Source organism: Trematomus bernacchii, unplaced genomic scaffold, assembly GCF_902827165.1.
Source record: "Trematomus bernacchii unplaced genomic scaffold, fTreBer1.1, whole genome shotgun sequence".
Classification (NCBI taxonomy): domain Eukaryota; kingdom Metazoa; phylum Chordata; class Actinopteri; order Perciformes; family Nototheniidae; genus Trematomus; species Trematomus bernacchii.
The window spans coordinates 13,590,617-13,605,879 of record NW_022987582.1 but is presented as its reverse complement, the minus strand read 5'-3'; the positions used below and the strand labels follow the sequence as shown (position 1 = coordinate 13,605,879).

The window sequence follows — 15,263 nt, the reverse complement described above, 5'->3', positions numbered from 1 at the left end:
CCACCAATAGTGACATTGACAGAGGACTGTACCTTGAAGAAGACTGTTTTATCAGCGATGTATTTTAAGATTCCCTGAGTGAGTGGAGGCCTGATGACAACGGCTACTCGACCCTGGCTGGGACTCATGGGCTGGGCGGGCTCCGAGCTGCCACCGGATGCCACGCTCTCCGCAGTCACCATGGCTACAGACTGGGTGAGCCCAACGAGGTCCATGAGCAGGGAGATGGCCACGCCCTGCAGGCTGAAGTCCCCGGCCAGGCAGCAGGCATCCATCAGGGTCTGCAGCCAGTCTGGTGGACGCACCTGCTCACTGTCTGTGTGGAAAAAGAGGGGACATCAAGGGTTTAAATGCAATAAAAATCAAACTATAACAATCTGTTTAAAAGCTCCAATACTTAGAACTGAGTATGCTTGATTTAGGGCTGCCTCTTATACTGTTCAAATCAAGCCCCAAGGAAGTGCACCCGACGTTGAAGCATATTCTCGTAGTTTCCAAATGGTGATACTAAAACCTTTGTGTCTGTCCATCAAGTCATTGTGCCCAAGAATACTTTTTCCCATTGATCTTTTTTTGGGACTAAATCTACTACAAACTCTTCTATAGCCCTTATTTAAATTATTTGGGTCTAAAAGTTGTAAAATGTGCTTAAAGCGAATCCAGATTTATTTTCCCTCTCCATTCATTTGACTGAGCCAAGAGCGGGAAATTGGAGGCGGGCTCAGGCAAAACGCTAGTGAGCATGCTCTATGGGCCAAAATACAGGTACTTTTGCTTTTGTCAGGCCATTTTGCCTTCATGGGCCACCGGGCAACTTTCATAGGAATGAACGGTGCCCCGCCTCGATTGCTGTATGCAGTTCTCTTTGTACATCCATGGTTCAAATCGATAAACAACGAGCAAATACAGTTTCAAAACAGAAGGTACATATATTAGAAAGAAAGCCATTTTTACAGTTAACAAAACCCAGAAAATGCAACATATTTGTCTTTTACTCACTAATTTCATTGTGTAAGGAAGATGGTAAAAAACCATGGCAATAGTTTATAAGGTTCAAGGCTTTTATTAGTCATACGTACATAGCTACAGTGTAGTTATGACAATGAAAATCTTAGGACACAGGCTCCTCCAACAGTGTACAGTAACACACAAAATGATAAAGGCAACTCTAATTTTGATCAAAGAGGGTGTTTTTTGCCCTTACCAATCTGCTCTTCCTGTGTGGGTGAAGACTTGAGGTTGCCCTCTGCGATGTAGACAGGGAAACTGGAGCATTCTAGAAAGAGCTGGCAGGCAGCAGTGAAGGCAGCGACACACTCCCTCTGGACCAACGCTGATTCTGGGCAGGACTCCACATGATCACTGTGCTGGGATACATTTGAAACCACAGGCCCCGACTGCACAACCACGCTTCCCTCAGCCTGGTCCCCCTGACCAGGGGTGATGTACAAGCTGATGAGGCGGGATAAGAACTGCTGGAAGTGCTCCAGGCAGCACTGCATCACTGGTTTGTCCAGAGGTTTGGTCTGAGACGGGCCTGAGGAGCGACGGCCCGTTCTGAGTGCTGGTTGGGGCTGAGGGGTTCCTTCTGGGTCTTCGGGGGTGTCTCCCTGATACTGCACGAAATCTGTGAAGCCACTCTCTGAGGAGCGACTGCTGGGAGCGTGTTCCCCCTCCTCAAACACCTCCCCACTGCCATGTTGCTCCAGAGTAGCAGGGAGAGCCTACAGGGGTAGAGGAGAATACATGATGAAGGACGTTCAGCAAAGAGTGATGGGAAAAAAAGAGAAAGACTGTGTATTGATCAGTGGAGAGCAGGAGAGCAGGAAGAGCTCACACAGCTCCGAATAGAAGTTTGAGAAAGGGTTTTGACTTGTCGTAGGATGAAAATCAAAGGTGTTGCTGTAAGTCATTCAAGTGAGCAAGCTGGCTATAGCATCCTTGACCATTTGGAGGACTGCTTTAAGGCAATATTGAATTAAAAGGATTTATGCACCCAGCTAATCATACAATACATTACAATGTATTGAATATCAAATTGGTTGGGTATATAATTCTGTCAAAAACACAAGTTGCACTGCATAATCTAGAAACATAATTAAGAGATACCCTAGTACAGGGGTGCCCACACTTTTTCAGATTGGGAGCTACTTTTAAAATGACCAAGTCAAAATGATCTACCTACATTAAAAATGCTAAACATATATGTATTTATATATAGCCTACACTGAGTATAGCCTACCTTATGTTGGTGTACCTTGCATAACTGCATGAACCACCCGTCTGGCACAATACAACTCAGTACATTGTTGGTCATTACGTCAATTGTATACCCTTTCTTTAGTAGAATTGTATAAATTGGAAGGCTAACTACTGTAGGTAATCAGCTCGCCGGTGATTTGCAGCTGCGTGGTTGACCGCGTGTTAGAAAACATGAGATCTCAGACTGGCTTACCTGTATGTCAATCAAGTGGCAAATGCCATAGTAAGGATGGATGATAGGCTAACTTATTATTATTATTTTTTTTTTCAATGCCATGCGATCTACCCACACTACCTTTGCGATCGACGTATTGGGCACCCCTGCCTTAGTAGAAGACTTAATTCATACCTCATATCTGTAATTTATTCAGTGAAAATGTGTAATATATTGAGTTTATGGTTCAGTAAATAATTAGGAGTTTGAATAGTGGAGGTCTAACCTCATCGCTGTGCTGTTGAGTGATCTGTACGCTGGTCATTATACATCGAGGCTGTACTACACACAGCTGTTGGGTTTGACCTGAGGGACGTGTGTCGTCAGGCATCATGCTGCAGACACTGAGAGACGGACGCTCTTACAGTTGTTGTAACAGTCAGCCTTTGGGAGCCTGAGGGCTTCCTGATTGAGGCAGCATGCTCATCCTGGAGCCTGGACTCAGATGGCACATTAGACAGCATGTTCTCTATATGTCCCTGAGGGTAGCGGGGGTCGGGGTTGGTTACTATGAAGCATTCAGTGGATGTATGTGTAATGTTTCCACTCTGATGGATAGGGCTGACCCAGGAGGCATGGCAGGCTAGTCTACTCTTCTTCCACAGAGAGAGAAGGTTCAGCTGTTGGGGAACCATCTTCTGTCTTTCTACTTGTCCTCTCTTCTGCCTCTCCCGGGCCTACCTCAATCTATCCACTCTCTCCCTCTCCGGGCATGGGACTGTTTGACTGAACTTTTGATAATGCATCACTGAGCTCTCAAACACTTAAACAACCAGGCTGCCGGACAGGGACCAGGAGCAACAGGACGGCCGAGCGAAGCATTTGCTCTGAACAAGTCTTCAAATGCCTTCTGTCGAGGGAGTGTGGGACGGCAGGGCCAGGCATGGGACCACCCAGCCAGCCGCAGCGCAGGGCAGGAGGATGGCAGGCATGGGCCCTGCTCAGGGACACCATCAGAGCCTAGACTGAGGGATTTTTGGGCAGTAACTTGTAAAGGGAAGTGGGTTAAGTGGGTCAAACTGGGACTTGCTCTGACTGGGGCAGCAAAAGAGCCTATGCCTCCATCAAAATATTTATAAAGATCAGAGACCCTGCCAGCTGGGTTTTTCAAACTCAGAGATTGGCATTGCCCTGGCATCACCTTTGTTTTGATGGTTGGAACAATACATTTCTACATGTAACTGTCCACTTAAGCAAACACATTTCTGAGCCTATTGTGATAAAAGTAGCAGGACAAATGTGAAATGTAACCCTTTCTACCTCCACAGCACTCTTTAAAATGGCTTCATTTCACAAGCATAGTCATGTTAGAATTAATATCTAATTTGATTTCTGTATCAAACCTTGGTAATAAGCAGAGTTGGAAAGTAACTAAGTACATATATTCAAGTACTGCACTTAAGTTCAATTCTGAGCTACTTGTACTTTACTCGGTTATTTACTTTTTATGTTACTCTATACTTTTACTCCCACTGAAGTTTGTAAGCAAAAGTTGTAGTTTTTACTCGACTTAATGCAATAGTTTCATTTATTAGTTACTTTGCAGCTTCATGTTAATATAAGAAATATAAATCACCTAATGACTTATGATGTATTATTTTGGATTGAAATACCTGGCCGTATAGATGAATCAAGTTAGCTCCACCTTTACTCATTTAGAAATATGATTATATATAATATAATTCAGTAATATTATGTATATTACTTTTACTTTAAGTATATTTTGATGGAAATACTTTTGTACTTTTACTTAAAGGTGGGGTAGGTAAGTTTGAGAAACCGGCTCGAGATACACTTTTTGTTATATTCCATGGAATGCTCTTAACATCCTGATAGCAGTGAATATCTGAAGTGCTTTGACAAAAAAATCCATAACAACATTTCATCTGTGGAAGCTGTAGTACTGTAAAAAGTACGACCAATCATTTTAGCCGGCCCGGCTAAAATAACTGGATGGCCTACCTGCCTGTCAGCCTTCCATCTGTGCACAAACTTATCTCGTGCCCTCATTGGTCATGTGCGCGTTCGTGTGTGTTGGAGGAGGGGCTCTGTAAGGAAGTGGCAGATTTTTCCGGCTGTGTATTTTCAAATTCTAGCTCACTCGAGCTGGTTTCTCCAAAATTACCTACCCCACCTTTAAGTAAAAGTTTTGAGTTCTTCCTCCATCTCTGGTAATAAGAGCATTGACTTTTGACCATAAAAATATCTTTAACAAATCAGGACATGTCCTGACATGGACATGGACCTAAATAAACAAAATAAACAAAATAAACAAAATAAATACTAATAATAAATGTTTGTTAATAAAAAGAACTAAAGATGTCCATTTGAATCCCATGTTAGTTTATACATTTTCCTCACCCGTTTGTCCTCCTTGTCCCTGCTCTTCTCCTTTGAGTCAGAGCGATTGCCGTTGGAGTTGGAGCGGCCCTGTGCCTGGGGGCCCGATGGCAGGGCCAGGGGGGACACCAGGGGGGGCTGCACCTTGCTGAGGATCTTTGAGCAGAGGCTAAGGCAGTGGGTGAGCTCCCCGAGGCCGAGAGCCTGCAGGTGACAGGTCAGCGCCGCCACCATGCGCAGCAGCAGCTGAGGAAGGTGCTCTGTCTGGATCTCGATGTAGGTCTCCTGGAGACGTTGGAAAAACACGAGCCAAGTGAGACTTTGAGGTGAAGGGAGGTGCCATCACTGGAATCTGGAAGGTGGTGAACCTGATATAATATTATTATCACTTTCATTTAACAAAGTCTCAAAAATCGGTTTTACCTTTGGTTTTCAGAGGAAATATGAACAACAATTGACAGGTCAGTAGTTAAATCTTAAGATACTGAAATATGAGAACAAAATACTATCTGTTACTCTCGGTTTGAGTCTCAAAATATAAATATCTAAAAAGCCTAAGGTAGTTAAGGTGCAACATAGCGGCTGTTAATACGATATTTATCCAAAGGCATCTCTCATCTTCTTTTCTATTTTTAAACCTTAAATGGACAATCATATATAAATATTTTTTGAACGTTAACTGATTGCTGTTTTCTAAATTCAACCCATATTACACAGTTTTTACCCTAATTTTACACATGAATACACCCCTATTACACCATTGTTACACCCATTTAAGACTGTTATTTGACCTATATTACACCCAAGTTACCTTGTAATAACACGGTTATTAAACCCATTTTAGACATTGGCCATCTGAAAAGTATTTAAAGTATTTAATTATGCCTTTATCATTGGAGATATTGGACATACTTACATTATATTGACCTCAAGGGTCAGACCCTACTTTTACCCTTAGAGCGTGGTGATCTTTCTTTCATGTTAGTTTTTCTTTTTTTAATGTTGAAACATTTTGACTCAACAAGCAAATGACATTTTTATGAAGAAAAGAGCAAAACAATAACAACCAAATCATAAAATGAGCATTATACCATGAAGTAAATTAGAACAGTCATATTTCTTACAAATATGTGAGCATTGCAATAGCATATAACTGCATGCATGCTTGAACATAAAGTACACACACACTGGGCGGAGATTTCATTTTCACAAGATCCACACCAAACAGCCGGGGGGTTTTGTCCCCAAATGTAATGACTGTTAGAATCCCACTTCTTCCTCTGGATCATTTTAAAACATTAAAGCATGACGTTGTGAAATGATCGCTCAAAGCAGGTGCAGGATCAGGGATGGCCTGAGAGGGATGTTGGCAGGATGTTGCAGAAATGTTATCGTAGCCTCAGTGAAGCAGGGTGAGGTGAAAAAGCAGGAAAGAGCAGTACTTTACCTGGCAGATTACCCTCATGCTTCTAGTAGGCTTCAAGGAGAAAGAGCAGATAGTTTGAACAGACAGGAGCAAGCAGAGCACACACACACACACACACACACACACACACACACACACACACACACACACACACACACACACACACACACACACACACACACACACACACACACACACACACACCACACACACACACACAACACACACACACACACACACACACACACACACACACACACACACACCACACACACACACACACACACACACACACACACACCACACACACACACACACACACACCACACACACACACACACACACACACACACACACACACACACACACACACACACACACACACACACACACACACACACACACACACACACACACACACACACACACACACACACACACACACATCTCTCTTTTTCTCTCGCTCTGTCAAAAACACACGCATCGAGCAATTAAACAGGGTAATAATAAAAGAGTGGTCGATTTCCAACCTATTCAGATTGGAAATACTTTAGAGACAAGCTTATTTCTATGAGGATGCAAACAATATGTTGGCAGGGAACACAGGTATTTTTGTACATGTGTAGAGATTTCACACATAAACACAGACACATAGAAGAGAGAGGAGGAAGGACACACACATCCCTATGCGGGGGGTGTTAACATCCCATAACTGGACTCAATACATCTGACAACATGGAGGCATAATTGCAGATGGTTATGATAAGAGTTAATAGGGAACATAATGGATTTTACAAAGGAGGTGTGTGAATGTGAAGCCCGAGCAGGGGCAGGAGGAGATGGGGGAAGAGAAAGAATGCGAGAGATACAAAAAAAATGAGGAATACAAAAATGTATTCTACAAAGGAAAACATCCAATACAAGGGAGAAAGACCGAATAATGCAAAAGATATGAAGAGAAATGAGCTGAAACAGCAACAGCATAAACGTCTGAAGGTAAAGAGAATGAGTAAGAAATAGGTTTCACAGTTTAATGCTAAAAGAAAATCATAGTGGAGTAATGCAAGAAAGGGTAAGGTAAGAGAAAATGGACAATAGAAATAAAAAGAAGACAGAAGGAGAGAAAGACAACAAAAGACAAAGAGAGGAATAGACAGAAGTGAAGGAAGACAGAAGGAAAGAAAGAGAGAAAGGAAGAAATATAGAAAGAAAGAAAGAAGAGTCTCACCAAGGAAACAATGTCCAGCAGGAAATCGACCAGCTGACAGAACTCCACCAATGAGAGCTCTGCAGGATAAAAGCTCCCAGCATGCCGTGGTGCATGTGTGCTGCTGTTCAATGTACTCCTGCAACAGTTACAACAAGAGACATTATTTGGAGTTACAGTAGGTAGTTAGCAGTTAACTTCAGACAATTTGATTTTGAGTTCTGGTGTGGGTGTGGTGGCAGTGGGAAAGGCATCTTGGCACACTTTATCCAATAGTAGTTGTGTGTATAAAGTAAGAACTTGACACAAACAAACCTGCAGCACTCCTCAAACCAGCGAGCGATATAGTCCCACATGTAGTACGGCTCAAACGAGTTGAACAGGAGATTGGCTGTTTTGATCACTTCTGTAGTCTTCTTGTTCTCCCGTAGTTTACTAAGAAACAGGAGAGATGAGCATCAATGTTGCGCAATTAGCAAGCCTTCATTTACAACATCTGTACACTCCTATACCTTGTTATATTTAACTATTTTTTCAGTTTGCTGTAACATCCATTTATTTTTACTGGACCATTTTCAATGTTCTAATGTCATTTTAATTATTAAATGTTAATTGCTTGTTATTATTCTCAGATGATTCTACAGCCTAACTTTTAGCATGGGGTCCATTTATCTTTTGCGTAAGAGACACAGACCTGCTGAGGTGTGTTTGGTCTTTACTGAATGAACTCTGGCTCTGGAGGTCCAGCTCTGTCCGGCACTGTGTGTGCAGAGTCCGAAACACCTCGATCAGAACATCCTCTAGGATTGCTGGACCTGGAGACATGAGAGATGATGTACAGAGTGGTTATATAACCTTATGTGAGGCTGCTTGTGGTACATGCATCATTATATACGCATTAACACTAACTAGACTGTTGGCGTCTACACATTCAGAGACTGGTTACCAAGTTCCGGTTTGTCCAGCAGACTGATGAGGATGCGAAATGGCTTGAGGTCGTGCATGAGGACGCTCTCTTCCTCCCCGCCTCGGGCCTTGCCCTGCAAGATCCCCACCATCGCCTGAAAACACACAAACGCACATACACACACTTTTATTTCAGTAAAATATAAAAACACATCTGAAGCCCCTTTTGACGCAGCAGAGGGGACATGTTTTTTTTAATCTTTTTTTTCTTTTAAACAAACCAATTCCATATTTGCATTGAACCCCCTTTCATTTTTGTGTGTTTGTTTCACGCTTCGTCAGCCCCATAATGGTGTGAAGCCAGGAACAGATTGTCTCTGTAGTACCAACCTTCTCCCAATGGAGGGAGCTCCAAAAACTACATCAGAGCAGATGGCAAGAGAGCATAAATATAAAACAAAAACAAAAAAACACTTTCAATAACAAAAGTTCCCCTCATGGTCGCTCTGTTTGACGCCTGTTCCAACCCCTGGAGTACCAGAGCTCATTACATGCCAGGAGGTTTGAGCTGAGCGCAAGACAGGACAGATATATATATATATAGTGTTGTGTAAGTATATGTATACTATGATATACGAGAGGTGGATAGTGTGTATATATGTATATATATATTGGTGTATATATGTATATATATATGTGTGTATTATATGTATATATATATATATATATATATATATATATATATATATGTGTGTGTGCGTGTGCGTGTGCGTGTGGTGTGCGTACGCGCGTGCGTACGTGCGTGCGTGTTCGGATAACTGGGAACTGTCTTCAAAGGACACAAGTACTGGAAAATGAGTAAACCCCAGAGAGGATGTGGGTTGTGGGATGAAAAGTATTAAAGGGGCCCTATTCTGTAATTGAATGCCTCTATGACATGTTTACATGCTCATACTGCCTGTGCTGCAGCACCTCTTTTCACCCTCTGTCTGAAACCAGATCGCAGTCTGCTCTGATTGGTTAGCTGGCTGGCTCTGTTTTGATTAGTTGACCGCTTAGAGATGTCCCGCCCCTTAGCTTCATCACGTTCAATGTGTTGGAGTGCTAGCCAATAGAAAAGCGAGTGCTACATACAGTAGTCATGTCACTATGTTACGGAAGTGATAAAAGGAGTCCAAATGCAGTATTTAAGGCAGGAGTGTGTGGGAACCCCTCTGGAGGGAACTTTGAGATTTTAGCCTTTGCAGACCATTGACATACACAAAAACCTATATAACATACTACAGGGAAAACCCCAAAAAGCTTAATTGGGCCTCTTTAAGAGAACACTTGTGTGAAAGGGAACCAGATCAGCGAAATTCAAGACAAAACATAACCATATTTGGAAGCTACTTTTAAACACAAGACACCATATTCCATTTTTTTTTGCAAATGGCTTAGGACCTCACCTGGACCAGCATGTCTTTAGAGAAGGAGTTGAAGTATTGGCTGGCGTGCTCCTCTGGGTTGCTCTGCCGAGTGCTGCGAGGGCCTGTTCTCACACCGTTGTTTTCAAAGCCTTCAATAAACAAAGACATAACTGTTATAATGGCACAAACCTTTAGACGTACAGTACAAATCAAACATCATCAAACAAACGGTTGTCAGGGTGTAATAAAGTACATACTGGATTGCCATATTGGGCTTGTCAATCTAACATAATATTGTATCTCTATAGGGGGGAAAACCCTCTGACGGGCCAGAATGTATCTTTCGTTTGACAAATCTAAATCATTGCGTGAAGAAGTGGTTTGTGGACTACCGTTTTGGAGCCAATCGTTTTTGGCCTTTGCCGTCTTGGGTTTTTGGAGCCAGGAGGGACTTTTATTGAGGAGACGGTTAAGCTTTGGAGGGATATTCTTTGCTACTTCTCTACAAGGTCTGATACATGGGATCATAGTTTACAAAATAACCATCGTGCAGAATTGGAGAAGATTAAAAACTAGCAATTCAGACTTTAAACTCATTAGGAAAATGTCAAGTGAGGTGAGAGACTTCTATACAATCAGATGTATTCTTACAGTCAGTGGATACTTCCCTTCTGGTCATTTGAAATAATGCAGCTTTAAGTCACATTCACTTCTTTTTAGACTTGGAGGCTACGTTGACTTTTTTTAGAGAGTCTAAGGTTGCTATCATTGAAAGTTGCTGTTAAAAATAATATAAGCTTGATGCATTCATCTTCCATCCTTAGGCATGCAGACACTTACCAGCAAGTTCATCCGCAGCGAGTTGCAAACAAGAGAAAATAAAGTGAGACTACAGCAGATATGAGCCTACCGTGTGTTTCACAAAAGAGAAATACAACCGGAACACAGCATTCAAAACATAGTGCCGGAGCAAATCACAAAACAGAGCAATGGGTGTGTAAAGGTTTGTACACCAGGGTTCCCACAGCTGTCCATGTAAATGTATTGATATATGCAAGTCAACATGTTTTTTATTGGGGATCAATGAACAGTGAGACACATCTTAGACACAAGTATGCATGGATTAGGTGTAGAGAGCTACATAAATTAAAATGAGAGAGTATCTGTTGATAACGTTTATTTTCGGGCACCTGTGTGGGATTCAGGAGGGGGGGGGCTGGGGTTAGGCTCAGACAGAGCAGTCAGGATAACTGTGGCCTGCTTCTTGTGTATGTGGTGGTATGAGAGAATGTGGAAATCAGAAAAGTAAAATACCCACCTTGCAATCCGTGTTCCTCATTTCACAATAATGACATTTTCTTTAGTCTGGTGGAAATATGCTCCGCCTTATCTGGGTGGTCAATGGGTTACTTTAGTTTTTGAGATATTCAAATAGGACTTGTTTTTTCTCCTCCTGTTTCTTTTGCCTTTGTTTACGGCTGTGTTAAGGCATACAGGTGAGTGTATTCATATTTATAAACCTCAAACAGAAGAAGATTATTTTGTAGCTTTCCACCAATATCTTTGCCAGATATGTTTCTGTTTGCTGTGTATTATTGATGGGTTTGTTATATGTATTTACATTTAAAACTACTGGATGATATATATTTTTACTAGGTTCTTTAGTTATTGGGGCGATTTTGGTGCAGCGATTTTGGCGCAGTGGGTTAGAGCAGGGGTTCCCAACCTTTATTGTGCCAAGGACCGGCAGATACATTAAAAAAAAATCGCGGACCGGTTGTCAATTTTAACTGATTTTAATATTTACTCACCACCAGCAGGTAGCAACAGAGGCTAATTGTATGTAACAGCCTGAACAAATACTAGAACAATTTGCATCCAAAACATATTAACAAAGTTTAAAAAATAACCAGTGTTGTTTTTTGGTTTTTCGGAAAACCAAAAAACTGACGTTATTCAGTTTTTAAACCAAAACGGGAAAACAGATAAGTCAACGTGTCCGGTCGCCAGGGTGTGTGTGTGTGTGTGTGTGTGTGTGTGTGTGTGTGTGTGTGTGTGTGTGACACTGGCATTTGTTTTCAGAAGATATTATGATAGTGTCGTTCGTTCCGGTGCACTCCGACAGCATTTAGCACTACATCGAGATTAAGATTAAACTAATTTATTTTGGGAACAGCCGCATATATGGAGTTAGCCATATGCGTGTAAATTACTGTTCATAAACATTTGAAAACAAATGCCGGTGTCGGACAGACACAAACACACCGAACACACAGAGCTGAGCTGAGCAGAGCACATACACACACACATCATGCGCCTTGGTGACTGACTGGACATCTCCTTCATAAAACTAATAAAAGGGGGAGTAATCGGGCAGTTCGATGTGTGTAGAGATGTGTGTAGAGGTGTGTGTGGTTAACACATAGCAGCCTGCAGTCACTCTTAAGCTGTTCTGACAAAGTTAAACACAGCGAAGGCGGTGCGTAAAAAGGCACAGCTCTTTACCCGCTGGTGCTGCACTTCTCAGAGGCGGAGTATACGTCCCGCTGCCTCCTGATGCTGCAGCCATTTCATGAAGTGAAGGAGGTTTTCCTTCTACAGTATAAAACAGCTGCGGGCAGCAGATACCGTGAGAGTCCCGGACATTAATTCATAGATCAAGGCAGACTGGTTTACTCTCCTGTTTTGCCAATCCGGTGCTTAAACAAATAGCTCTACACCCCTGGCCGACATGTCCTTAAAATGAAGTCCGACTTTGAAATATATCTCAAATAATGTATGCACCACCATTTCCCCACATAAACATAACAGTCTGCAATCAAACGGTTGTCTCCTGTGCGCTCCTCTTCCTACTTGGCGCACCGGTAACATTCTCGTGCGCACAAGAGGCTGAGACCTTAGGCTGAGCCGCCGAATCCCTCGGAACATCATAAAAGCCATTTTCAACGGTTTTCTGGTGAAAGATTAACTAGCTACTGGATGAAATAATATGACTGGTGGCATAGGTGCGAAAATTACACACTTTTTGAAAAAAATATTATGATAAAATATCTTTATATATTTATAATTCTGCAAATATTACGATAAACTCACAGCTATTTCGCGGCCCGGCAGTAACACCTCCGCGGCCCGGTACCGGTCCGCGGACCGGGGGTTGGGAACCCCTGGGTTAGAGCGTTGATCATCAGATCAAGGGGCTTTGGTGAACTCCAGTTCGAAACCCGCCTCAGCCGCCACTGTGTCAGGCTGTTGTGTCCTTGGGCAAGACACTTCACCCGAATTTGCTCTTGTGGGTAATGTCCACAGTAATGACTCTTACATGTCTAATATGTGTAAAGCGCTTTGAACACCTGCAAAAGCGCTCTAATAAAAAATGTGATGCATTATTATTATTATTATTATTATGTGTTTGGTTATTTTGTTGGCGTTACAATTTAGTTACACATCCCCAAGTTGTGTGTGAAGATGTAAGTTATGATATACTGTGTGAAGAATTGACTAAATGTTCAGAGTGTCCTCGCTGCCTGGTCTGACACACATTACCGAGCTTCTGCTGTTTATGCCGGTGACGGGCGAACCGCTTTGTCCGTGCATTGCGCTGTGACTCACATGCGCCATGTCAAATGTTAATTATATTTCAAAGGCTCATTATTACAGTTTTATATTATCTTTTATATGTCGCACAACGTACCATTATGCTATTAATAATAATGTTCTTTCTCAGCCGTGGATATGAAAACACAGTGTGAACTAATTATTGGCCGATCCTGATTTGTGTCATTTGCATCGGTGCCCCTCGAGTAGGGTTAACTGTATTATTTGTAATTGTTTGTGCTATTAATAATATTTCCATGGTTTGCTTTATTGTTACAGACCACACCCTAAACAAATCAACATCACTGGCAAAGTCTGATTCCCTGTTCTTACATTGGGACACATATGCATCTCGTGCGCTAACAACCTGACCCCCGGAGCCCACATCTCCTTTATACGAGTACTTCCCCAAACTGCTGCTGATTTCACATTATAAAAAGGACTTCATAAGGAAGTACAACTGACCCACTGTGTTTTGTAATTCACTCGAAGACAGATGTTTTTTCAATCTGACGAGGAACTCATCTGTCCTGTCTGCAAGGACATCTTTAAACAGCCTGTTGTGTTGTCATGTAGCCACAGCTTCTGTAAAGACTGTCTGCAGACATGGTGGGGGGGGCAACTAATTTGCATGTGTCCGTGCTGTAATAAAATATCCCCGACATGTGAGCCACCATGTAACCTGGCATTAAAGAATCTGTGTGAGACCTTCGTATTGCAGAAAATAACCTGCAGTCTGCACTCTGAGAAACTGAAACTCTTCTGTCAGCAGCATCAGGAACCAGTGTGTGTCATCTGCAGAGATTCAAAAACACACAGCAACCACAGTTTCACACCCGTCGATGAAGCAGCCAAAGCCCTCAAAAAGGAGCTCGAGAAATCCCTGAAGCCCTTACAGGAGAAACTGAAACTCTTTGAACAAATTAAAGGAAACTTTGGGCAAACAGCAGAACACATTAATGTCCAGGTGCAACAAACAGAGGGGCGAATTAAGGAGCAGTTTAAGAAGCTTCACAAGTTTCTACAAGAGGAGGAAAAGGCTAGGCTGGGTGCTCTGGAGATTGAAAAGGTACAGAAGATGTCAATGATGGACGGGAAGATTTCGGCCCTGAGCAGAGACATAGAAGCTCTTACAGAAACAATCAAAGCCACAGAGGAAGAGCTGAGAGCTGGAGACGTCTTATTCCTGCTGAACCACCAGGAAACAGTGAAAAGAGTGCAGCAGCGCCTCCAGCTGGAGGATCCACAGCTGCACCTAGGGGCTCTGTTAGACCAGGCCAAACACCTGGGCAACCTGACCTTTAACATCTGGAACAAGATGAAGGACATGGTCTCCTACTCTCATGTGATTCTGGATCCAAACACTGCTCATGCAGAGTTCATCCTGTCTGAGGATCTGACCAGTATGAGATGTGGAGAGAAACAGAAGCTTCCGGAAAACCCAGAGAGGCATGATTTCAACCCGGTTGTCCTGGGCTCTGGGGGTTTTACCTCTGGCATTCACAGCTGGAATGTTGAGGTTAGAAATGATGCATATTGGGTCCTAGGTGTGGAGACAAAGGGACAAACACCAACTAGATACTGGCAAATCCTTCTCATTGATGGAATACTCAAAGCAGTCGCCCCACCGCTCCAGGATAAAGTTCTCTCAGTGAAGGAGCTCCAGAGGGTCAGAGTTCAGCTGGACTTTGTCAAAGGAAAGCTGTCCTTCTATGATGCTGATGCTAACACACACATACACACCTTCACACACAAGTTCACCGACAGGCTGTTTCCACAATTTGGCTCCTTGAACACACTCCCACTGAAGATATCACCAACGGAGGTCTCTGTATCAACAGGCTAATGTCCAAAGTCTTGAGTAATGGTACTTGCAAAATGCCATCCTGCATGTCAATGATGGTA

At 42.6% G+C, this 15,263-nt stretch overlaps 1 protein-coding gene across 1 annotated transcript in view; it reads right to left on the bottom strand.

The window, feature by feature from the left end:
- The window catches only part of dop1a (DOP1 leucine zipper like protein A), a 60,071-nt gene that overhangs the window by 18,612 nt on the left and 26,196 nt on the right, over window positions 1–15,263 (bottom strand). The window contains exons 8-15 of the mRNA XM_034127263.1: window positions 9,804–9,913; window positions 8,396–8,510; window positions 8,144–8,264; window positions 7,765–7,884; window positions 7,471–7,588; window positions 4,838–5,101; window positions 1,205–1,724; window positions 33–316 (exon numbers count right to left, since the gene is read on the bottom strand). Of these exons, the coding sequence (XP_033983154.1) occupies window positions 33–316; window positions 1,205–1,724; window positions 4,838–5,101; window positions 7,471–7,588; window positions 7,765–7,884; window positions 8,144–8,264; window positions 8,396–8,510; window positions 9,804–9,913 (1,652 nt within the window). The remainder of the gene's footprint in view (window positions 1–32; window positions 317–1,204; window positions 1,725–4,837; window positions 5,102–7,470; window positions 7,589–7,764; window positions 7,885–8,143; window positions 8,265–8,395; window positions 8,511–9,803; window positions 9,914–15,263) is intronic.